General features: G+C 45.0%; 1 protein-coding gene across 2 annotated transcripts in view; it reads left to right on the top strand.

Moving 5' to 3' along the window:
- The first annotated feature begins 4,621 nt into the window (after nucleotides 1-4,621).
- Nucleotides 4,622-25,133, top strand: part of METTL14 (methyltransferase 14, N6-adenosine-methyltransferase subunit) — a 29,742-nt gene continuing 9,230 nt past the window's right edge. The window contains exons 1-9 of one of the 2 annotated variants that reach the window (XM_043969483.1): nucleotides 4,632-4,843; nucleotides 10,242-10,760; nucleotides 11,885-11,973; nucleotides 13,840-13,927; nucleotides 17,286-17,366; nucleotides 19,011-19,098; nucleotides 19,663-19,753; nucleotides 20,987-21,128; nucleotides 22,448-22,540. In XM_043969483.1, the coding sequence (XP_043825418.1) occupies nucleotides 10,611-10,760; nucleotides 11,885-11,973; nucleotides 13,840-13,927; nucleotides 17,286-17,366; nucleotides 19,011-19,098; nucleotides 19,663-19,753; nucleotides 20,987-21,128; nucleotides 22,448-22,540 (822 nt within the window). In that variant the 5' untranslated portion in view covers nucleotides 4,632-4,843; nucleotides 10,242-10,610. Of the gene's footprint in view, nucleotides 4,844-10,241; nucleotides 10,761-11,884; nucleotides 11,974-13,839; nucleotides 13,928-17,285; nucleotides 17,367-19,010; nucleotides 19,099-19,662; nucleotides 19,754-20,986; nucleotides 21,129-22,447; nucleotides 22,541-25,133 lie in introns of both variants that reach the window. The other variant, XM_043969484.1, reaches the window with a different exon arrangement.

Here is a 25,133-nt window from a genome sequence, read left to right as displayed (position 1 = left end):
CTGTGGGGCAAGTGGGTAGAAGACAATGACCAGCCTCCTTAGCTTCCTTTTTAGTTTGTTTCAAATTCATTGGCATACTAAGTCAGAGAAGATTCTGAAAGTCCCTCAGAGTATCTAATTCTAAATTAAATAGGTATCTAATTTAGAGCCAATTTAGGTGGTATAGAACAAAGCTTCTTAAACTGTGGACCCCACATAGGTTTGCTTAACAATGTGAGTTGTGAAAATTTTGGCAATAGTAAAAGGCTATGTATATCTTTTTTATATAACTATGTACCTAGGGTGGTGTAAAAATTTCTTGGGCAAAAGGGAATCATGAGTGGAAAAAGTTTAAGAAGCCCTGGTCTAGATGATTGTGTAGTACTTGGAATGAGGAAGACCAGAGTTCAAATCCTGCCTCAGACCATTACTGTCTATATAAAATGAGGAAAAGAAGAGATCATGTGTATAAAGTGCTTTGCAAACCTTAAAGCTTATCTATATAAATGCTAGATATTATTATCTGGGGACAGCCGAGTGGTGCAGTGGTTAGCACACTGGGCCTGGAGTCAGGAAGACCTGAGTTCAAAATCCACCTTCAGATACTACTTGCTTTATGACCCTGGGGAGGTCATCTTTCTCAGTTTCCCCATCTGTAAAATGAGCTGGAGTAGGAAATGGCAAACCTCTCCAGTGTCTCTGCCAAGAACACCCCAAATGGGGTCACGAAGAGTCGGACTGGACTGAAATGACTCAACAACAACAACACTTAAACCTATTCAAAAGATGAAGTGGTTTGCAGGATTGCATTTTGCACTGACTCCCTCAAAATGCATGTCTTCTGGTAAGCCAGGTGAGATCCTTGAGCTCTTTTTCTTGGTGGCTGTCCTTTCCAATGCAGGGACCTCCCTTGTCACCGGTCACTTCTGTTCTTTGGACTCAGGACCTCTGGACCTCTTGAATTCAAAAAGCCACCTCCAGGCCTGGGCTTACGAGCCTTGAGAATGCTATCCTTCCAGCTACTGAGGAAAGGACACACAAAATAGAAAACACAGGAGGCTCAGGTGCAAGCTCACCTGGTTAAGTCCATCCTTCAGGTGAGAGCAGATGTAGCATTTGGGGAGGGAGAGCACAGCCCACCTTCCTAGCCCCTTCATGAAGAGTCTAGAGCAAGGATCTTCCATTCTATTTGGGTCAGATATCTACAGTGAGCACTCTAAATTCGACACATACAAGAGAGGTTAGGGAGGAAGAGCGTTAGGAGATGGAGGCTGCAGAACGGCTTCATGGAGAAGGGATGCTTGGGCAGAATTCTGAAAGTCATATGAGGCAGAAGGGAAGAAGGATTCTACTCAGTGCAAAGGGGCAGGGGCAGGGGCAGGGGCAGGGGCAGGGGCAGGGGCAGAGGCAGGGGCAGAGGCAGAGGCAGAGGCAGAGGCAGAGGCAGAATGCTGTGGATAAGGAGTAACAAATTGGCCAACGTGGCTGGGCTTTAGAATGCAGGAAGGGAAATGTCTGGAAAGATGGGTATTCCCTAATAGTTGCTGCTTGCCCCCAAACTGCAGTTGCCCTACATTATGGCTTTGGTAGCATTGTTGAGATCATGGAGCCATTGAAACATTTAAATGAATGAGTAAATGAAGTATAGACACAAAAAGGGAATCAATCCAACTACAGCTTTTGCTCCACTTTCTGTTATCTACCATTCTCCATTCAACTTTGATTTGCTTCTAATTTAAGGCTACCACAATTTAGATTTGAAACATCACATGCCCTAAAGTGTTTCCTTCTTCATATTATTTTTTTAAATAAGTATTTCTTTTTTTTTTTCTGGTGGGGCAATGAGGGTTAAGTGACTTGCCCAGGGTCACACAGCTAATAAGTGTCAAGTGTCTGAGGCCGGATTTGAACTCAGGCCCTCCTGAATCCAGGGCTAGTGTTTTATCCACTGTGCTACCTAGCTGCCCCCTTCAGATTCTTATTATCATCAGTCCATGCCCAGGCACCCCCCCACCCCCCTTTCTTTTTCCTTAGTACACTCAATGAAATTCGGGTCCTCTCTCCAACCTCTTCCAACCCATCTTTTATACTGTTGCCAGAATAATCTTTCTCTCTCTCTCTCTCTCTCTCTCTCTCTCTCTTTGCAGGGCAATGAGGGTTAAATGATTTGCCCAGGGTCACACAGCTAGTAAGTGTCAAGTGTCTGAGGCCAAGTTTGAACTCAGGTCCCCCTGAATCCAGGGCCAGTGCTTTATCCACTGCACCACTTAGTTGCCCCAGAATAATCTGTTTTACCCCAGTTTAGTGCTCTGCTATCCTAATTGGTGATTACTTCTCCCAGAACATTATTTTCAAGCTGTTAGCTTCCTGAAATCTTGGAAATTAAATCCTTATTGGAGATATTTGATGCAAATACTTCCAGTATCTTATTTTGCTAGTTGCACATATTTGGTTAGTGCAAAACTTTTCAAGCTAATGCTATCAAAATGATCTACTTTTAATTTTTTTGTGATTTCTGGTTAAGCGCTCTCTTGCTAGCTATAACTGTCTTTATTTTTTTAATGGTGTGACCATAAATATCCAGGTCATGTATCCATGTTGAACTTATTGGGGTATATAGTCTAAGACAGTCATTTCTGGGGGGAGGTTGAATTTTTGCCAAACTGCTTTCTGGTTCCCAGTTTGACTTCTTGTCAAACACGGAATCCTCGCCCCAAGTGACTTACGCTCTTGGTTGTATCAAACACAAGATTATTGAGTTCAATTGTGTCTGATTCTTCTCCATGTAGCCTGTTCCACTGAGGCAATAGGGGTTTAGTGACTTGGCTAAGGGTCATAGAGCTAGTTTCAAGTGTCTCAGGTGTTTGAACTCAGGTCCTCCTGACTCCAGGGCTGGTGCTCTATCTACTAGGCTACCATACTTGTCTGCTTCTTAACCAGTATCAAATTACTTAGAGGGTTATTACTTTGTAATATAATCTGAAATCTTGAATTCTCCCTTCTTTCCTACTTTTTTGTATCTCCTTCATATTTTAGGCCTACTGTTCTTCCAAATAAATGACTGTCTAGCTCTATAAAGTATCCCTTGATAGTCTGTTATAGCACTAAACAACTAGATTAATTTAAGCAGTATTGTCATTTTTATTATATTGGCATTGTCCGACCATGGGCAATAAATACCAATCCAATTACTCGTTTCTTTAGTGTTTGTAACTATATTAATATAAATCTTGAGTGTGCCTTGATTAATGAATTCCCAGATATTTTATGTATTTTACAGCTATCTTGAATTAGACTTTCTATTCTATTATTTCCCCTTGCATTTTGTTATTGCTATGTAGAAATATGTATGGATCCTAAGAAGTGAAAAGGGATTCCATTTCCTGAATGAGGGGTGACTATGTGCACGGGGACTAGGATAGAAGATGGAATGTTTTACTTGGTGAACAGCTAATGGGCGAGCTTGACTGGAACACGGTGTACGAAGGGGAGCAAGCGATGTGCAACAGTTACAAAGACAAACAGGCTGGAATGAAGGGTTTGCATCCTCTGGTCCCCAGAAAGTCGATGGTCTCCTCAACAGAGAGATCAGAAGAAAGGGCTTAGGCAGAGAAGAGGTAAGGGAGCCTAAGCTGCGTTTTAGATACTTTGGAGTTTGAGACGCTGATGGGCAGCTAGCCGGCACCCGATGCAAGACCAGATTTCAGGAGAAATTAGAGACGGATATAATTGTTCTGTCTTTCACTTACACTTAATTCAATCAGCACTCCTTACGCGCCGAGCATGGGAGACACAACAAAGGACATTGGCTCCGAAGCTGAGGGGCCCTAGCTCCCGATGGTCACTCTATCTATGTGACCCTGGAAAAATCCACCCCGCCCCGGCTGCGTTCCCCCGGGATCGGAAGCCTGCGAGTCCCTCCCAAGTCTGCATCGGCGGCCGCCCGGAGCCAGCCCACCCGGGCTGGGGCTTTCCTTGGCTCTCTCCGTGCCTCCTGCTCGCGGCTTCCCGGGCACCCTTCAGGTCCCGGCTGAAGTCCTACCTCCGAGGAGGCTTCCCTGAACCTCGCAGTCCTAGCTCCTTCCTCCGAGATCACCTCTGATTGACCTGAAATTAGGGCTAATAGCTGCAAAAGCCGCCCACGTCTCGTCGGCACGTGCGGCGTCTGCAGGTCGCCTCTCCTCCGTTACACCGGGACTTCTTCGACAGCCGGCCTGGGGTGGGGGCGGGGCTTATGCTCTGTTTAACAGCGTCGGGTGCACATAGTAGGCGCTTCATTTCCGCTTCTTGACCCACTGGCTAAGTGTATGAGGAAGGGACGGGAGGGAAGCTTTATCAGCCTGGGGGACCAGAAGAGGCGGAGGCTCCGAGGACGCCGGGGCTTCCAAAGTGTAGGGATGAGAATGGAAGGCAGAACAAGACTCAACAGCGGACTGGACAAAGGGAAGTTCGCAGGCCCGCGCAGTGCCCGGGGGCGCGCCCCCGAGAGACGCAGGCACGCAGAGGGGGCGGGAGGACAGTGCTCGAGACCGAGCTCCGGCCACGCCTCCTGGCGAGTGACGTAAGACGTTCCACGCACGGCGTCCTCACGCACCAAGCCGCGGCGGCGAAGAGGCGGGACTTCCTGAGCCGGAAGCTACGAACCCGAGAGCGTGGAGCTGAGCGGATCGTTGGGGCAGGTCCTCGGAAAGGACGCGGGCTGGGGAAGGCTTCGCCTCGGGGAATTGCCCGTGGCGGAGGGAGGCTGTACGAGTATCCTCCGCTCTCCTGGCCCGGTGTGGAAAGCGGCGGCCGGGACATGGACAGTCGCCTCCAAGAGATTCGCGAGCGGCAGAAGCTGCGCCGGCAACTCCTGGCTCAGCAGGTCAGTGACGGGGCGGGGGCGGGCGGCTGTGCCGTCCGTCCACGCGGCCACTCCGCGCATGCCCGCCCGCCTCCTCTCTCTTCGCGCATGCCCGCCCCGCGCTCTTACGCCCCGCCCCCTGGAGCCCCGCCCCTCCGTAGGCTCGCGCTCCTCTCCGCCTTCTCTCCTCTCCTGCGGTCCCCGCTTTCTCCCCGTCGTCTCCGGGCGCGGGTCTCCACCTCTACCCCGCAGCCTCGGCTCTGCTGTCCGCCCCCTCCTCCGGGAAGCCCTCCTCGCCTCCCGATTTCCTGCGTGATCGTGGCCAGTCCGTTACGTCTTTGGGCTTCCATTTCCGCATCTGGCAATGGGGAAAGTGGCGGTCCGGGAGCCACGAGAGACCCGGAGGGGCGCCCCCCGCCTGCGACACGCCCGGGCCGGGAGCTCCCGGAGGGCCGGGGCTGCCCCTCGGCCTCCCTTGAGCGAGGGACCTCCGTGGGGCCCATGTCTGCGACTGGGAAATGGGCGCGTGCCGCGAGGGGCGGCGGGTCCTCCGGGGCGGGGGTCAGCAGAGGGGGGGGCGGTGCCGCCCTCCCAGGGAGGCCCTGGTAGTGACCGGCGCTGAAGCGTCCTGGCTCGGACCTCCTGGAGCTTCCGGCCGCCCCCCCCCGCGGGCGGGGCCCTGCCTTGTGGGCGGGGCCCTGCCTTGTGGGCGGCGTGACGGTGGCCGTGCCTCCCGGCCTGTAGCCTCGGCACCCGCGCGTTTGCCGTGGGCAGGAGGCCCCTCGGGGCCTGGGGCCGCCCCCGCCCCCCCCCCCCGGAGGAACGGACCCCAGAAAGGAGGGCAGAGGGGCTCTGATCCCCCCGTGCTCTGCACGCAGACTTGGCAGAGAGTGCCCCAGCTCTTAGCAGGCATTGTCATCACAACCGCGTGATTGGTAGGGGGTGCGAGGACCACCAGGCCCAGAGAGCGAGCCTGGTCATTGGCTCCAGCTCCGGTCTTCTGACCGCTCTTTGCACGCGGCCGGCCCAGTCACGAAGCGGGCTAATGACTCCTTTGGGTTTTTTTGTTTTTTTAATGCGGGGCAGTGGGGGTTAAGTGACTTGCCCAGGGTCACACAGCTAGTAAGTGTCAAGTGTCCGAAACCGGATTTGAACTCAGGTCCTCCTGAATCCAGGGCCGGTGCTTTATTCACTGCGACACTTAGCTGCCCCACTCCTTTGTTTTTAATTTACAGTACCATCGCCTCATGCTGTTTGTAGAGGAAATGAATTTATGTTGTGTGCAAAAAGTCAACTTACAGAGGGTGAAAAATAAAGAAAAAGTAATTTTCAAAAAGTTATTAAAACACCATGACTTTTGGTCCACTCATGAATGAATGCATGAATGAATGCCTGCATGCTTCCTTTGCCACCCTTTTCAGTACTGGCTGTATTTTCTCTCATACAGATGGTTGGGTTGTCTCTCCTCACTCCAGTCCATCCCTCACTTTAGTCACCCAACTGATTTTCCTCAATTGAAGGTCCAACCATGCCACTGTCCTATTCGGGAAACAGTTGACTCTTGGATCAAATACAAAATGCTCTGTTTGGTATTCGAAGCCTTTGCTCACCCAGCCTCCTCCCACCTTCTGAGTCATCTGATACCATATTCCACGATTGGGAGTTTCTTTCATCCAGTGACACCAGCCTCCTGCCTCTTCCACCACCGAGACACTTCATCTCTCACCTCTGGGCATTCTCTTTGGCTGTCCCCCAGCTCTCCCTGCTTTCCTCTGACCACAGACCTTCCTGGCTTCCTTTAGGGGAAGCCCCTCCTAATTCCAGTGCCTTCCCTCTTTAATTATTTCCTATTTAACTTGTCCATAACTCGTTTGTGCATATGTTTGCTTGTTGTCTCCCTTCTTAGATTGTGAACTCCTTGAGGTCAGGGACTGTCTTTCCCCTTTTTGTGTGCTTTTAGGTGCTTAAGGAATGTTTATTCACTGATTGACTGCTGCTTCTTTGTAAGGAACCTCTCTGCTTTTCAGGTTGGCCCTGTGCACATTTACTCTCCAGTCCAGACCCTGATCTGTAGAGACACTTCTCTCTCCTTCCTCTGTGACTTCAGCCCCCAGCCTTTCACTTCTCCCTGAGGCCTCTTAGAGACAAGAAATCATTCTGTATACAGATTGCCATCTTGTACATTCATAACAGTTGGAGAAGTGACAGATCGACAATTCCTGCCTTCTTTCAATGCCATAAAAGTTGAATGATCTTAGTCAAACTAAATCCTAATCTCATCCATTCTCTAAGGAAGCAAACAGCAGTTAAATAGGCTGTAGATAAACTAAGTCACATTAAACTACATTTAGCGGTTTCATCATGGGTGGATTGTGAGAGAAAGATAATCAGAGTGGTGAGGATGATGAAGATTTTTCCTCTGTAACTAAAATGTCACATCCCTTGGGACAGATTTCAGCTAGTTCCTGACTAGGAAAAATGGCTCTGATGCCCAATAAAAATTAATAAAAGGAAATCAAGAATCACAATTCCCATAACATCCCCATCTCCTGCCCTGTTGTTCTCCCTCACCAACTCATGTTATCACACACAGAGGTTCCACATCCGGGTTTGTGAACTCAAAAATTCCTGCACCTGATCATTTGTTATCATTTCTCTTCTCCTATACCTTATGATCCCCAACTGTGTTATTCCTCATCATGACCTCCGTTCCCTTCATCCCTCCATTTTTTCCTAGGTTATTACCTCTGCATTGGTTACACTGTCCTCCCTTCCCTACCTTGACCCCTTGGTGGTGAACCAATTCAAATCATTGCCTTCCACCCTCATTCCTCTTCTCCCTTGTCTTAGTGTTGATCAGGTTTTCCAAATCCCCAGCTATAACTTAACAGCTGGAGGCGATCACAAAACTATGCTGACTGGTCTCTTAAATTTGTTAGCTAATCTCAACTGGGTCCTGACTGTAGCAAAGCATATATCCTATTCTTCCCCAATTGGTTTGCTGTTCTAAAGCTGCTTTCTCCTCAAGCCACCTACCTCATTCCTTCTTCGTCAGTTTCTATGCTGATGGGGCAGCAAGGTGGCACAGTTGCACTGACCCTGAAATTGGGAGGCCCTGAGTTCAAATCTCACTTCAGACACTTACTAGCTGTGTGACCCTGGTCAAGTCATTTAATCCCAACTGTCTTAAAAACATTCTTGGCCATCTCCAGGCAACCTGATGTACATCTTGCCTCTGGACCCGGATGGCTCTGGATGAGAGAGTGAGGCTGGTGACCTTGTACAGCCCTGCCTCACTTAAATCCAGTTCACTGCAAGTCACAACATCACCTCCAATGTCATGGTCCTCTTTGAGAATGAAGGACAAACAGCAACAAGAAGTCTCTGTGCTGAGGATTTTACCTTATTCATGCTAAATGGAAAGAAAAATTGGACCATTCCATGTCCCCATCTCCTCATCTCATATCACTCAGACATCTTCTAGGACTGTCTGTCACTCCAGTCTCAGATGAAGAAATGAAGATAATGCTCTTCTTGACCATGCAAGCAAACCTCTGCATGTTCCCTTGATCTATCTCCTTCTGACCTCTGCAGGAAATTGCCCCCTCTGTTATTCTTGGTCTTCTCTTCTGTCTCTTTTTATCTGCTGGCTCTTCTTTGGTTTCTACAAACCTAATCGTGTATCCCCTAATTTAAAAAATCTCACTTGATCTGACCATGCCCACCAGCTCTCATCTGATCAATCTCTTCCCATTTATGGCTAAATTCCTTGAGAAAACCCACTGTACTCCATGGCTCCCTTCTTCTCTCACTCTCTTCTACTTCTGCAGTCTGGCTTCTGACCCTGTTCTGCTCAAACTACTGTCTTCAGAGCTACCAGTTTTTTAATTGCAAAATCTCATGGCTTTTTCACAGTTTCAATAATCCTTGACCATTTCAGCATTTGACATTGTGCCCTCACTTTGTCTTCTGTTGTTTTTAATGACACCGTTCCCTTCCTGGTCTTCCCATCTATGTGATTGCTCCTCAGTTTCCCTTGCTGATTCTTAATCTGTGTCACACCCTCTAACCATAGGTGTCTCTCCAAGATTCTCCTGGGCCCTCTTGGATTTTTTTCTTTATACCGTTTCATTTGGCGATCTCATGCTCCTGATCCATTGTCTCTGCAGGTGATTCTGTGATCTGCATATCTAGCCCTAGCATCTCCTCTGAGCTATGGTCACCCATATTCAGCTGCCTCTTGACCCTCTCAAAGTGGACGTCCAGTAGGCTTCTCAAGTTCAGTGTTCGTTCCACCACCCCCTCAGCCCCTCCTGTCCCCTCTTCATCTTCCTTCATTTGAATGTGTCTCTCTCCATGAGATTGTAAGCTCCTTTAGGGCAGAGGCTGTCTTGTCTTTTGTATGTGCCTCTAGCGCTTAAATGCTGGACCTGCCACTTAGTAGCCAGCCTGATTTTTCTAGAGTTGAAGGTCTGACCTTGTTACTCTGCTCAGGGAGCTCTTACCTCCAGGGTCAAATAGAAGCTTGTTTGGCCTTTAGAGATCTTTATAACTGGCCCTGCCTACCTTTCTAGTCTTCTTATGCCTCACCGCCCTCCACGAACTCTGTGATGCTGTGGCTTTGACCTTCTTACATTTCCTGGAATGTGACACTCCTAGCTTCTGTGTCTTTGTCTTGGTGCTGGTCGTCCTCCGTGCCTGGAATGCTCTGCCTCCTCCTTGTTTCTCCGGAGTTGTCATGGCTTAGCTCAGATCTCACCTTCTGTAGGAAGCTTTTCCCAGCACCCTCAGCTGCTAATGCCCTCCCCAATGACATTACCTTTGTCTGCTCATATTTCATATGTACCTAAATGTTTACATATCATCTCCCCAGAATACACACTTCTTGTCCAAGCACGGGCTGGCTTTTTTTTGCCAGTCTTTGCATTCCCAGCCTACAGCACAGAGCCCGGCACATAGTGAACGCTTGTTAAACAATTGTTGACTTAGGGAGCAGTAGCTAATATTTATCTATCTGATCATTCTATGCCACTGGTTAAAGATGATTTTAATCAGTTGTTGTATGTGGGGGAGAGATCCTGGCTACCAGAGTTCTCAGCTGCCCACTATTAGAACATACAGACCACGTGAGGAGTAGAACCAAGTGTGGGGGTAGGAGACCTAGTTCTCTTCTCTCATCCTCGATCTGTGTGACCGTGGCCAGGTCCCCCCCGTTCTCTGGGCTTTAGTGTTCTCATCTGGTAAATGAGTGGGTTGAGTTTGATGCCTTTCTGGCTCTAAAATCTGTGCTGCTGGGATTTTCAGCGTGGCCTCAGAACCTATGGGCCCACAGGCCAGGCTTATGATTAATTCAAAGATGGTGTCTCCACTGCAGCATCCTTGTTCTCCTCTGAAGTAACCATATTTTGCATTGGGACAGGTTCTCAATAGGACTGATTGCACAAAGCAGTTTGCCATTTGAGACGCCATTTTTTATGGAAAGAGCTGCAAGATGCTGTTCATTGCTCCTTCCACAAGTCTCTTTCGCTGTTCAGCAAACTTCGCCTTAAATCAGAGGCCCGACCTCACGTTCTGTTGGATCTCGGTTGGAAGCACCTACCTCTTCCTGCCCCAGGACCACTTTTACTTCATCGTTAGAAAACTGCCGATGACGAGGAAGCTCCGAAGGCTTAGGTCTGGAAGGGACCTCAGAGGCCAGCCAGAGATGAGGTAGCTTGTCCAAGGTCAAGCAGCAGAGCCAAGATTTGAACCCGGCTCCCTCGACTCCATACTCAGCCCTCTCTGCTACATGGTGCTGCTGCGTTTTCTGGACAGGCTCAGATCTTTTGAGATTTTTAACCTAAGACATATTACTCTTCTATATGTGTCTAGATATTTGAAGGATGAGAAATACAGAAATGAAATTAAGAATTTCTATTTAATATCCTCGCGAGTACAGGCAAGTTTGCCCCTCCTTTGTGCTTTATCTTTTGTCCTGATGGCCCTAATGCTGCCTGGTCCAGTCCTGTGCTCTCTAGGCCAGGCACAGAGCCGCAGGCGTCCTCTTTGTCATCTGTCTTAAGATGTAGCTTTGCGGGACACCTGGCCTCTGGGATTGCCGGTCAGTAAACAGGAGGAAGACATCAGTCTCTTAGCCACCTTGAATCCTTGTGGCTGTCATGGCCCCATCTGTTTAGTTCAGGGACAGGGGGAAGCTGCTGCCTCTCATCAGTCGGAGAAGTCTTCATGGAGGTGTGACCCCTCAGGAATAGTTAGACTTGTGAGAGACCAGCCTTGGTCGGAGCCCAGAGAAAAGGAGGGGCCTCCAGGGGTCAGACAGAAGAGGTCAGGCTTGGCTTTGAAAGCAGTGATGCCTGGGCACAGAGTCCAGGGTACGTCCCCAAACTTCCCAAACTGGTCTTTCTTGTTGTGTTAGCAGAATCCCCTTGTAGGCCACGTTTCTGACCCGTTACCAAACTATTCTGATTTCAAAGAAGTACAGATGAAAAAGGAATCTATTTCTAGAAAGTCTTGGGAAAGCAGCAGAAAGATCCATTCATGGCTTCCTGAGATTTAGGGCTGGAAGGGCCAGTGTCACCTAGGGAGTCAGGGAGGCGGCCGCACGGCTGCAGCTCCAGCCCAGGCCTGTGACCCCAGAACCAGGAGGCCGCCTGGGATGCTGCGCCTGCCTCAGTTGGGGCTTCCCTGGTGCAGCCATTTGGAAAAGAGACCAGGCTTATTTAAGGCAGCTGTTCTGCTTTGTTGGTGGTGGGGAAGGTAAAAGACAAGATACCACTAACTTTTCCATCAGTATGTAATAGTTTTAATCCTAGTGAATCATTTGAAGTTCTTTAAAGTTGAGAGAGTTGGATATGAAATTGTTCTGAACTGAAAAAATAGGTTCACTCTTTAATCACTTTGCAGTGAATTATAGCAAACCCACCCTGTGATAGTCCACAGTCTAGTCATTTTTTATGTTGAAGTTATGTATTTTTTATCATTTGTTGAAAAATAATTCCCATCGTGAGCAAGGATGAGGCTTTCAGCTGCCGTAACCCGCCTTTTGTTTTTGCCTGTTCTCAGTTGGGAGCTGAGAGTGCTGACAGTATCGGCGCAGTGTTAAATAGCAAAGACGAGCAAAGGGAGATTGCTGAGACCAGAGAAACTTGCAGGTTAGTCCCAAACTTAATTTTCATGGGTTGCTTTAGTAAAGAGCATGTGGGGAAACCTTTCTGTTTTGGTAAGTCAGTAAGCTGGGGAGTGCATTTGTGCACTTGGGCGGGTTTACAGTGAGGCATGGAGCACTCTGCTCAGGCCTGCTATGTCCCCTCCCAGGACAAGCCTCCAGCATGCTTGGCCTGCAGAGCATTTGTTTCACACTTACCTGGATCCCAGGCAGCCATAGAAATAATGCTTCTGTTGCTGCTCTTGAGATGCTGTTGGTCAGACACTTCGTTTTCTTTCAAAAAACTAAACTTTTATTGATGTCTTTGTCTTTCTGTCACCTACACTCTGCACTGTATACCTCTACCTCCAGCTGGAGAGCCATCCCTTATGAAGATGCACTTGAGAGGTGAATTCTATTAATGGAGTTCAGAAGACTTCTCTTCCTTCTCTTGGTCTGATCACTCCCCTGATCCTGTCTGGGGGGGGGCCCTTCCTGGGCTGACCCAGCTGGCTGGCTTCTCTGTTTACATAGTGGTTAGGCTTTTTATAAGAATGTCGTAAAAAGATGTCAGGACAGAACACCGGTTCAGAATTGATATTTAAAGGAAGACTTATATGGGGAACTTATTCAGACTGAACCAGGGACTTTAGACTAAAGTACTATTTTAATATTATTTTTAAAATCTGTAGCCTAAAAAAGAATGGGGGAGGTGGGCACGGGACTCAGTATATTTCCATGAACTCATTTCTCACCCCTTTGCAGGCTTGATTCCCACTTCACTCAGCTGAAACTTTTCTCTCCAAAGTAATCAGTGATCTCTTAATTACACATTTTAAATGATTTCTTTTGCCCCTCTGACCCGTGCCTTTTCCCTCCCAGCACTTTGAATTCCTAGTCCTCACCTTCTTAAGGCCTGTCTTCATGCCCCGAGTTGCTGATGTTTCATATCTGAATTACCTTGTATTTATTTTGTATATTTTCTGTATATGCTCATACATGTGCACATTGTCTCCCCCGACTGATTGGCTGTAAGCTCTTGGAGGGCAGCCACTGTTCTGTGTTGGTCTTTGTGCCCCAGAGCCTCACACTGCCCCTGGCTCTTAGCTAGGCTCTTACTGCTTCCTCGTTGATTGCTTAATTACATCAAGTGAAGGCCAGGCTTGTTGAGGGATGTGGTTGAAGGGAATCTGGGTCAGAAGCGGTGTGGCCCTGATGGCTTCAGAGGTCTCTCTGTCTGTGAGCAGGCAGCTTGAGTACATTACTGGCCTTCACCTGCTCTGTGTCTTGTTGTTTCCCATCTCATCCTGGCTCTTTGTGCCGGTGCAGGCGAGGGGTCCTCTTCAGAGGGCACGGCCTCCTTCTCGGACAGAAACTCTTATTGGGCTTTCAGTATTGTATCCCTGGTGCCCAGAATTTCCTAAATGCCCCATCACACCCTCCTCATCCTCTCTGTACTGGTCATAGCCTCACAGTACAGTGAACTTGTTGAAGGCAGTGACCTTCCAGAGCCTGGCCTAGTGCCTTACCTATAGTAAGCACTTAATAAATGATTGCCTTTTTCTTTGAGTGAAGGACCTGCATCTTACCTTCTAGCACCTAATACAGTGCCTTGCATGTATTTTATTTTATTTTTTACATAGTATTTTATTTTTTCCAAATTACATATGAAGACAATTTTTAATATTCATTTTTTTTTTAAATTGAGTTCTAAATTTTCTACTTCCCTCTCTTACCCCCACCCCCTCCAAGATAGTAAGCAATATGATATAGGTTATATGCGTGCAGTCATTGCATTTTGGACTCAATATTTGTTGTTGAAAAAGAATAAAAAATCATTATGTCTTTAAAATGTTTTATTCTGAATTTCTAGGGCTTCTTATGACACTTCAGCTCCAAATGCAAAGCGCAAATATTTGGATGAAGGAGAGGCAGATGAAGAAGACATTGAAGAATATAAGGTAAGTAGATACCAATATAGCCTTCTATTCAGAGAGAAGAAATCATTAAAATTATGAATTCTCCTATAGTGAAAATAATTTTTAAAAAATGTTACCATTCTGTATCATACTAGTTTGTATGTACCTTACTGGCTAACATTTTTCAAAAATCATAAATATTAACTTATTGGGTGGAGTAACAAGTTAGTTCAGTCAGTCACCAAATACTAGGCCCTTACAGTGGGGCCAGGCCCTGGGATATAAAGAAAGAAAAACAGCTTCTGTGCTCAGAGAGCTCCCATTCTGTGGAGGAACAGCAGATAAACCTTGATGTACATGCAACATATGAAGTACTTACCTCGGGGAAAGCAAGGAAGGAGCCTTCCAGGCATTACCAGCACAAGATCATGCAGTCCGGGACTTGAGTGTTATTTCCAGGGCCAGCAGAGATGTAGAGGAGTAAAGTATAGTCTGACTGGGAAAGTGGAAAGGGACTAGGTAGGTTATTGAGGACATCGAAAGCCATATAGTAGATTTTATATCGGATGCTAGAGGTAATAGGGAGCCACAGGGGTTTATTGAGTAAGGGTCGTACTTGAGAGAAGAGACTTGATGCGGGCACACCCACCCAGGGGCTGCTGCCCTAATCCAGGCATGAGTCTCAGGCAGTGCCTGGATACCTGAAGTGAGGGAGGAGGCAAGGCTTGACACCTGGGGTGAGATCCTGGGAGGGTGGTGTTGCCCTCTACAGTAATAGGGAAGTAAAAACGGAGGGGCTCTGGGGGAAAGGAACTAGTTCCTCTTTGGACATTGGGAGTTCATTCTGTCCAAAAGACATCCAGCTCAAATGATGTGATCAGCCACTGGAGATGGGAGATTGGACATGGGAAGGAAAGTTGGGGCTGGGTAAGTGCCACTGAGAATCATCTGCATAGAGCTGCTAATTGAATCTGTGGCAGCCCACAAGACCACCAGGAGAGATGATGTAGAAGGAGAAAAGGGGGGTCTGGACAGAGCCTTGGGAAACAGCCAGCAGAGGTGTCTGGGAAGGAAGAACCGGGACAGCCGAGGCACACGAGCCTGGAGAGGCTGGAGATCCAGGGTAATTAGCAATGTCAGATGCTGCAGAGAGGCTGCAACAAGGGTGAAAGTGGAGAAAAGGCCATTCGATGGGATCACTGAACAGCGAGGTCAGAAGCCACACTGCTGAGTGTTTAAGAGTGGAGGCACTGATTGTAGAGGCCTCTCAAGGAGTTTAATTCTGGAAGGAGGAGAAGTAGATAATTCATCAGTACATGCAGATCAAGTGAGGGTTTTGTTTTTTTTTCCAGGACTGGGGAGACACGAGTGCATTTGTAGACCCAGGGAAGCAGCTCGTAGACAGATTGAAGCTTAGTGAGACAGTAGGGATGGGAGAGGGGCCAATCTGCTAAAGAAGATGTGATGAAATGGGAGTGAGGCTGCAGTAGAGGGCTTGGCCACCTTTTCATGTGAGATGAGGGTGGAAAGAGAGAGGACATGCGGAGACATCTGAATGATGTGAGATGAAGCAGAGCAGAACACAGCTCATGGGGATTGGCCTCAATTTTTTCTGTGCAGTATTAGGCAAGGTTCTCAGTCTGCTTGATTTTTGCTTTTTGTTTTTTAAAATTTTGATTGATATAGTTTGTAGTTTTCTTGATTAAAAAAAAAGTTCAAAACCCCCAACAATTTCCTTGCCTTAAATTTATGAATTGTGAACTTCCGGGTCACGATGCAGCTTCGATGCCTTTTTAGTTAGAGAAAAATTAATAGAAATTTTCCCTTCTCTTTTTGAAAACAAATGACAAATGGAAACAGCCAGCCGGGTTTCTGCTTCTTTTGGAATTGTGGCTTCCTCTATCAACTACTAAGAGTGAGGATACTGGAAGTCTTCAATATAGTTGATATTGGAGGTTGTAATGACAGTGTTATTGAACAATCAACCCTTGATCTTATTGCTGAAACAGAACTGGTTTAAAATCCAGTAGTTGCCTATGTAAATAAAATAGTAACATTATATTGTCCAATATAATTACCAAGGAATAATCTATCCCATCACTTAGCATTTTTGAAGGGTTATAGAATGTATAACACCATGCAAAATAATCGTTTTTATCTGCCCTGCTGATTCAAAATCTCTTTCTTTAGGTGAGTGTTGACTCCAGACTGCCTCATAACAAAAGGAATAATTGTTATTATTTATTAAAAGTAGGATACTGTGCCCACTTCATACACTCATAGCTACATGACAGAATTTAAACATCTTGAAAGCAGGAATTATTTCATTTTCTATCTTAGTACTACCTGACCTCATATACTTTAAAAGTTTAAAAGTACATTAAGTACAGGCTTTTATTTGAAGCTTATTTAGACCCTTTTCTTGGCATATGGGAATTTGCTTCCCAAAGCAGAGAAAATATGTATATGAAAAAAACTTGCAAACAGGGAAGAAAAGAAATTGGAAGGATGGTGAGGCCTGCATGCATTATGGGGGTATCTAGTCCAGCAGTAGAAATTGTGCAAGAGGTCCTTTCCCATTCCAAAATTTTGTGATTCTGCTCAGGCAAAGAGGTGGCATTGTGGAGAGATTGCTGGACCCAAGTCAAGAAGACCTGAGTTCAGTTCTGGCTTTAGACACCCACTAGCTGTGTGACCCTGGGCAAGTCACTTGACCTCTGCCTGCCTCAGTTTCCTTCTTGTTGTAAAAAAAGGGGATAATATCACCTCCCTCCCAGGATTGTTGTGAGGATCAAATGAGATGAAATATTTATGAAGTGCTTTATAAGTCTAGAAGTATTCTAAAGGCTAGCTTTTATCATTCTTATTCAGTCCAAAAGAAATATTATAATTATTAAGTTTCATATCTCGCTGGTTTTTGGAGTGGATAGAGTTTTTAACTCCATTGTACATGAGTGACTGGTGGCATGAAGCAAAGTGATCTTTTGATGGTCGTGAATCTTGACATGGAATTTTTCAGTGTATTGCCTTTAGAGTACAATTAGAAGGTAATACCTAACAGAAGACAAGCTATGTAGCAGCTCTCTAATCAGCAGAGACTCAGGGATAGAGAATTCATTCCCTTATCATTTATAGTTCATTTCTATCCCATCAGTAATGTTCTCTGACTTATATTATTAACATCTTCATCATTTCCTAGGTTATTTGTTTATTATTAATCATTACATGGTGATGAGAAAAACAGGCAGTGAATTGGCTGGCTTTCCTTGGGCAGTGGGCAGTGGGGCGATGTATTATGTGTTGTAGAAGGGGCTGGGAAAGGGAAAGGGTCAGTCGTGATGAGGAGCGGGGTCCCTGCACATACAGTCTCCTTTCACTCTGCTGGGTTTATTTCCCAAAGGATGAAGTAGAAATGCAGCAAGATGAAGAGAACCTGCCCTATGAGGAAGAGATTTACAAAGACTCTAGTACGTTCCTTAAGGTGAGAGCACAAACACCCCCAGGTGGTGGGGCCCCTCTATGCCCACTCTTGAAGCAGAAAGAGACAGCCTGGCTTCTGGCCTCTTGGCCTTCCTCACCTTCCACGTCCAGGCAGCTCCTGGTGTTTGAGCTTTTTACTGCTCATCTCACATCTTGTCTGTCCTCTTTGCTACTACACTAATGCCTGCAGACCTGGATTACCACCTCCCCTAACTTCGATCTCTTCTTCCTTTAATCCAGGGGTTCTGAACCTCTGTGTCATGGACCCCTTTGGCCTTCTGGTGGAGCCACAGTAGTGTTTCTAAATGCATAAAATAAAGTACCGTGGATTACAAAGGACAAGTCAATGGAAATAGCTATCAAAGTGTTTAAAAAAAAGTTTGTGGATTCCAGGTTAAGAACTCCTGTTCTAGTCCGTCTTTCACAGTACTGCTTACACGCAGGTCTGATCATGTTACTCTTCTGTTCTAAACCATGCAGTGGCTCCCTATTGCCTTCCAAGTAAGGTCCAGGCCCTTTAGCCTTCATTCAGTGTGCTCCACAGTATTCTTCCTGCCTTTTGGCCTTCTTCCACCTGTGCTACTCTCTATCAAAATGGCACTCGTTTTTCCTTGGACAACATAGCGAGTGCTTGCCCACCTCCATTCCCTTGCTAGAGTGCTTCCTGATGTCTAAAATGCTTTCCTTTTCCCCTCACCTGGGCCGCTGCCCAAATAGCTGCTTTCAGAGTCCTCTGTGTTCTTCTGAATGTCTTAGATGCCACATCCTGCATGAAGCCTCCCCTGATACTGCAGTCAGAAGTCATCTTTTCCCTCCTTGAACTGTAGATAGGACCTTGGTGCTCTTTATACTTCTCTCCAACAATCTAGCTCAATGTACCGACCATCTATTAAGTGACTACTGTGTGTCTATCCTTCTCCATAATAGTTATTACACTGTGGCATGTTATGTCTGTTGTAAAGCAGAGGTGTCAGATTGACTGTGGCCCAAGCAGGTGAAAGTGTAATTGGGAATTGTTTAACGAAATCAATAAGCATACTGTATAACAGATAATGTTAATATGTGGCTTTCTAAGTCAGTATTTGCCCATAAGGATCCATTTCCATTTGAGTTTGGTGTCTCTGGCATGGAGAACCGTGTACGTCACACCTTCCTTACTCCATTGCCACTTCCACTGTGGGGCCTGTGTTTTGTTCACCTTGCAGTTCTCTTAGCACCCGGTACAGTGCTTCATTTTTGATCACCCTACATTTAGGTTCCAGACTGACCCCAAAAGAAAAGCATTAAATTTAGATAAGTTATAAACATATGTATATATGGAGCAAGTAGGTGGTGCAGTGGATGGAGCACTGGGCCTGGAGTTAGGAAGACCCTAGTTCAAATCTAGCCTCAGACAGTTACTAGCAGTGTGACCCTGGGCAGGTCCTTAACCTTGTTGGCCTCACTTTCCTGCTCAGTAAAATGAGCTAGAGAAGGAAATGGCAAACCACTCTAGTATCTGTGCCAAGAAAACCCTAAATGGGGTCATGAGTGGTTGGACGTGGCTGAAATGACTGAACAACAAAACAGTTATATATGGGTGTATATTATATAGATATGGTATTTACTGTAATTATATGTATTCTTTGTATTTTCACATTTTTAGGGGACCCAGAGCTTAAATCCTCATAATGACTATTGCCAACACTTTGTTGACACAGGACACAGGCCCCAGAATTTCATCAGAGATGTGGGTACGTCAGACTGGCCCAGACAGGGGCAAGCTCTTGATTATCTGTATTTCACTTATCAACTTTTTGACTCTTCTCTAGCAAAGTAATGTTTTCGTATCCTTGTCTCATTAACAAATGGTCAAGATGTACAGACTAGTTTTAATACAGACAGTTCTTAGATTGTGTAAATTTGCATTATCCAGATTTGACTTTTACAGAAAGAATCCGAAAGAAATCTACATTCCCCAAACCCACCTGTTCTTTTTAAAAAATTAATTAATTAATTAATAATGTTTAAGCCCACCCGTTCTAACTCTGTTGTACAGTGTTGTGCTCTCTTTGCTTCTGCCTTTCCACTTCGGTGCTCCCTGGTCTCCCAGCTCCCCACCAAAAAAACCCAATAACAAAACAAAATAAAAACCCCCCTTTTAAAAAACCTCTAAAAACCCCTTCCAAGTAAAAGAACAGATATGCAGAGACACCACCATATCAGGGGCTTGGCGTGAGATTTAGGGAATTCTCCTAATTTAGTTTAAGTGAATTAAACTTCAGTTGTGTTATTAACATAAATATTTTACCCTTCAGGTTTAGCAGATAGATTTGAAGAATATCCTAAACTGAGGGAGCTTATCAGACTGAAGGATGAGCTGATCTCGAAATCGAACACTCCTCCCATGTAAGTGCTTTTTTACTACCATTGTCAACATTTTTCATTATCTGGGAATCCATGATGTTTTTAGCGTTTCAGTAAACCGTTATCTTTTGGCAGCTACCTAAGCTGAGTGTGACATAGGCTTTGTTTCCTTTGGAGAAATTCGTTGAATTGAAACTCCCTCGGTCTGAGTACACCACAAGCTCTTCATAAAAACTTCTTGGTTGATTATCTGGCTTTTTCTATGTCAAGACAGCGCTTTTAGAAAATGGAGGCACTACTGAGAGGCACAAAACTTGTAGGCAGTAGGGATGATTTACTCTTCAGCTGTGTGTCTGTGTGTGGTTATTTGTTTTGGAGTTAGGCTGTGTGTTAGTGACCCATTTCATATACCAAGAATAAGAATGTTTGGTACTGGGAGTTTCCAAAATGACACTTTTGTTTTGGTTGAGTCACAAAAGTTTATTCTTCCTTGAGCACAATAGCAGACTTTGTAAAAATAATATTCGGAAATTTGTTGTAGTGATTCTTTGTTATAGCAAGTCTTCATTCCAATCTGATTTGTTGTAAAAGGAATTCATGAATCTAATGGCCAGGTTGCTTTGAATGCTAAGCTTCTATAACTAGGCTTTATGAACAGTCTCAGAAACCAGCTCTCATCTAAAGCCAGTAGCATTTTATATTGGCTGAACAGAGAAGATGGTTAAAGTTAAATGTTATTGCCACTGAAGCTCTTCCCTCTAGCATAGACTAGGGAAAATGCCACCGTGCTGTTTTTATAACCTAAAAATTGGTAGAATCCTTTGAATTTAAGTAACATTTACTCGCTGACTTCACATTCAACAGATGGACCAATGGACTTGTTAAACTGAGAGGTGTTTTAGCAGAACTTAGCGCCTTCTAGGACTACAAATGCTTGTGTATTTTTCCCTTGACTTTGATAGACTGGCAGAGCAGCGGCTGCTGCAAGAGGCAGAGGAGAAGGCTTGTGGGGGGGATAAAGGATTTACAGCACTTCTCCACAGAGTGCGATCTCTGCCACACATAGACGTGATGAATATGTCAGTGGCCTGCAGATAACACAATCGAGCCATTTTGATTGTATGTTTTGAACTAAGAGAGAACTTTAAGAAACATGTAGTGATTGACTTGTGCAAGCGCTGGGAATGGTGTTGGAATCTGCATCGCTTCTAAAAACTTTTTTAAAGTGTAAGTGGGATATGGCTCCCGTTCATTCCTTGTGCTTTAATCCCTTAGGTATTTACAAGCAGATTTAGATGCTTTTGATATCAGAGAACTAAAGTCCAAATTTGATGTAATTCTTCTGGAACCTCCTTTGGAAGAATATTACCGAGAAACTGGAATCACTGCTAATGAAAAATGCTGGACTTGGGATGATGTAAGTGTTACTTGGAAAACAAATGATAGGGCTTTGTTTTTTATGATCAATTGGTTATTTCTGAAATATGATTTTAAACAATTCAGGCTTGAATAGGAATATCTTTGTATATGTTTCCCTTCTCATATGAGTATGTGTGCTTATAGCATGCTGCATCTGAGGTTAAAATCACCAGCCCTTTTCCCAATGGGGAGAGAAGAGTTGGTAGCTAGCAAGGCATTTACATGGACTCAGAACAGTGATGTCAATGTCAAAGATGACATTGCATTTTGAGCCATCTCGGCACTCCAAAGACTAGAGATAAGATTGACTGATTGCTTAGAGGATTCTTCACCATACTGAGTAAATCAGTCCATACCTGGGCCCTGGCCTCAGTGGTGTACTTCTGTGTATCTGTGATCTAATGGCTTAGGTAGTCACGAGGTACCTGCTACACAGCAGGATCTCTGCTGAGAATAAGGCTACCAAGAACAAAACAGTCCTTTCTTTTAAGGACTCTACATTCCAGTGGGTACACAAGAAGTGCAGCCACAAGTGTCTGCAGAAAAAATAGCAAGTGAACAAAAAGATTGCTAAATATAAGGAGGCACTTGGTTCCTAATCATAGGAACTCTTGAACCATGAAGAGAGTTGACAAAAGGTAAGGAATGCATTAAAAAATGATGTTGCTTCTGGTGTTAGTATAAGATAATTGTATACCACTTTGTTCAGAATTATGTTTTAAAGAATTATTCTGATCCCTGGATTGATATTGACATAATACTAAAATGAAGCATTTCACATGTTTCAGGGAAAGATATTGTGTGTGTTCGTGTTGGTGTTGGGGTGTGTGTGTGTGTGTGTGTGTGTGTGTGTGTGTGTTTTTCAGATGCTAAAGATTGTCATTTGTCCCCTTTTGAGTGTTCCTGTTTATTTTATTTAGATTGGTGAGTGCCTCTTTGGAAACTGAAAAAAAAAAATGAGAAAGTTGCATGTTGCTCCATTGCCTTTTATCTGCCCCTTATAAGCTTTGCCATCCTGAATAGCTTCTTGAACTTTTTGGAGACTTTGTTAGCTCATCTATAAAATGAGAGTATTGAGCAGAAGGATTGCTAAAATTCTTTCTAGTTCTCATTACTGAACTAGACTCTGAAAACCTTCATTATGGTCTTCTTGTTTTAGTAGAGTTAGTATTTGAATAAGGAAATAGGAATTTTTGCTATAAGCTCTTTACTTAAGGAGACATGGGTCTGTAGATTGAGATCCAGAAGATTATTGATTGTAATTTCAGAATGTGGAGTAAGCTATGCTTTTGTGCAATATTATTTTATGTTCTCTAGATCATGAAGCTAGAAATTGAGGAGCTTTCTGGACTGCGGTCATTTGTCTTTTTGTGGTGTGGCTCTGGGGAGGGCCTGGACCTTGGCAGAGTGGTAAGATGCTTTTTTTTTTCCAATCCTTACGAAAAAACGAAACAAAAATGCATGCATAAGAAATCATGGAACAAACTATTTAATTTAATGTTGCTGAGCCCACGTTTTGAGTGATAGTTTGAATGTGGTCCTTGGTCCCTTTAGGGGAGACATGTAGTATCATCAATCAAGAGCGAGATGAGAGAGGAGACAGCCAGGCTGAAGGGGTTTGCAAGGCATTAGAGGCGCCTCAGTGAGGGCCCATGGAGCCAAGTGAAGTAGAAAAGGAAGAGCTCCAGTGACTGGGTGGTGCCACACGTGTGCGTGCGTGTACATACACATACACTCACACACTCTCTCAGTGCTCTGTGGCATTTAATACTTAGGAGCCAGGAAATTTTGAAGCTACTTGTAGTTTAAAGTGTAAATGGGAAGGCTGGGAAAAGAAAAGAAACAAAGATTTGAGAAACAGATGGCAAAAGTGCTAATGAGGTAGTTTATAAATAGAAAGTTTATAAGTAGGGGTAACTAGGTGGCACAGTGGATAGATCACTAGCCCTGGAGTCAGGAGGATGTGAATTCAAATCCAGCCTCAGACACTTACTAGCTCTGTGTCCCTGGGCAAGTCACTTAACCCCAATTGCCTTTAAAACCAAACCAAACCAAAACACCCCCCTCGTCCCCCCGAAAATTATAAATAGCAGTGAAAGGTAAAGTTATTATACCTTAATTATCAGCCATCTGTCATCTAAGATGGTCCTGTTTCATATTGTTTGCTTATTTTCCTGGCCTCAAAGTAGTTTTATAGGCATTATCTTCATTCAGACAATAGCCTTTCCTATAGTTGACTTTATCTGTGATCTTTATAATTTTGTTATGTTTATTTTTGAATTTTTGATGTAATTACTGGGTATATTGTTTTCGTGGCTCAGATTGCTTCACTCTGCATCAGTTCATATAGTTTTTTCCATATTCATCTGTATTCATCACGCATTTTTAAAAGCACACAATAATATTTCTTTATGTTCCTGTATCAGTTTATTTATCTATATTCCCAATTGATGAGCTTCTGTTTTGTTTCTACTTCTTAACTGTTTAGTGCTGCAAGTGTTTTGGAGTATATGGGAACTTTTTTTTTATTGCTAGATTCCTTAGCACATAGCCCAGTAATAGAGTGCAGTTCAAAGGTTGTGGACATTTTACTCACTTTATTTGCTTAATTCCAAATTGCTTTCCAAAAAAGGTTGTACCACTTCACAGCTTCAGCAGTAACCAGTTAATTTGTGCTTCAGAAGCCTTTTATTGAATGTAATTTTTATTGCTTTATGATCAGAAAAATGTACTTAATATTTATTTTCTGCATTTGTTTGTTAGATTTTTTTTTATGCCTTAGTACATTGTCAGTTTTTGTGAAGGTGCCATGCACAGCTGAAAATAGGTATATTCCTTTCTATTCCCATTTAGTATTCTCTAGAGGGCTATAATATCTCACTTTTCTAAAAGTTTATTCCTCTTTTTTTTTCCTCTTGTAAAAATATTTTTTAAGGTTTTGCTTGTAGATGTTTTCAAATCATTGTCTTCTTCTGATTTTGTGTCTTGAGCTTCCCTGTCTCCAAAGTAGTTCTTTGTGATCGGGTTCTTTTGTTTGCTCCTTCTTCCAACCTACTTACTGCGTTTGGGCTCTGCTTTCACAGCTCAGTCTATTGTTGGCCTCCCATCCTGGTCTTTGCTCTCCAAATTCCTGAGTCTGTTGCCTTGTATGTGGTTGAGTTTCTGTAGGCTGCTGCTGGACTCAGTCACTGTTAGCTGCCTGGAAGGTTCTGCAGAGTCAGAGAGACTGAATTGCTGGCTCTTCTTGGGTCTTAGCCTCCTGCCCTGGTTTTTCTATTGCAGGCTTAAAAATGTGTGGGGCTAAAGAACTGAGTCTCTACTCTGCTCAGTACTCAAAGCCTTGTGCAGTTAAGGCCATTCCTCTTTTCCCTCAAATCCATGACCTGGAGCTGAGTCATGGTGACAGAGATGCCACATAGCACCTGTTTCTGCTCCTAGCACCGGCGTAGGGGCTTCTGGGAACTTTCTGCCCCGATGCCCCATTCCCTTTCCTCGATCCTTGGCTGCTTGAGTGCTCCAGTCCTTCCATGCCGTGCTCCTGGCCAGCCCCTGCACCAGTGTCTGCAGGTAGCGATCTGTCTGTCTGCCTAAGCTATTCTTGGCTGGAGAAATGGCTCAGTATAACTTTTTCCAGGCTTTCCCTATGAGAATTCAGTTTGGCAGGGTTGTTTGGTTTTCTAGATTGTTGTGGAGGAGGTGTGCTGGGTGAGCTGGATAGAAATGCGGCCTCTCGCTCTGCCAAGCTGACAGCACCCCCTCCAAAGAGTGTCTGTAAACCCTTCTGCCATTGAGCTGTGGCTTCTTTCTCGTTTTATTTAGGATGAGAATGTCATTTCATTGACACGGGCCTCCTGGCTGTGCCATGAATAAGACCCTCCATCTCTTGGCTCTGAATGTTTTCTCTGACTGGCACTTGTGCCCGGAACACTTTCTGACTGCCGACCACCCTGGCTTCCTCTGAGTCCCAACCAAAATCCCACCTTCCCTAGGAAACCTATGCCAA

The sequence above is a fragment of the Dromiciops gliroides genome, chromosome 6, assembly GCF_019393635.1.
Source record: "Dromiciops gliroides isolate mDroGli1 chromosome 6, mDroGli1.pri, whole genome shotgun sequence".
Taxonomy (NCBI): domain Eukaryota; kingdom Metazoa; phylum Chordata; class Mammalia; order Microbiotheria; family Microbiotheriidae; genus Dromiciops; species Dromiciops gliroides.
The sequence above is the reverse complement of the archived record's forward strand: the minus strand, read 5'-3'. Positions and strand labels throughout refer to the sequence as shown.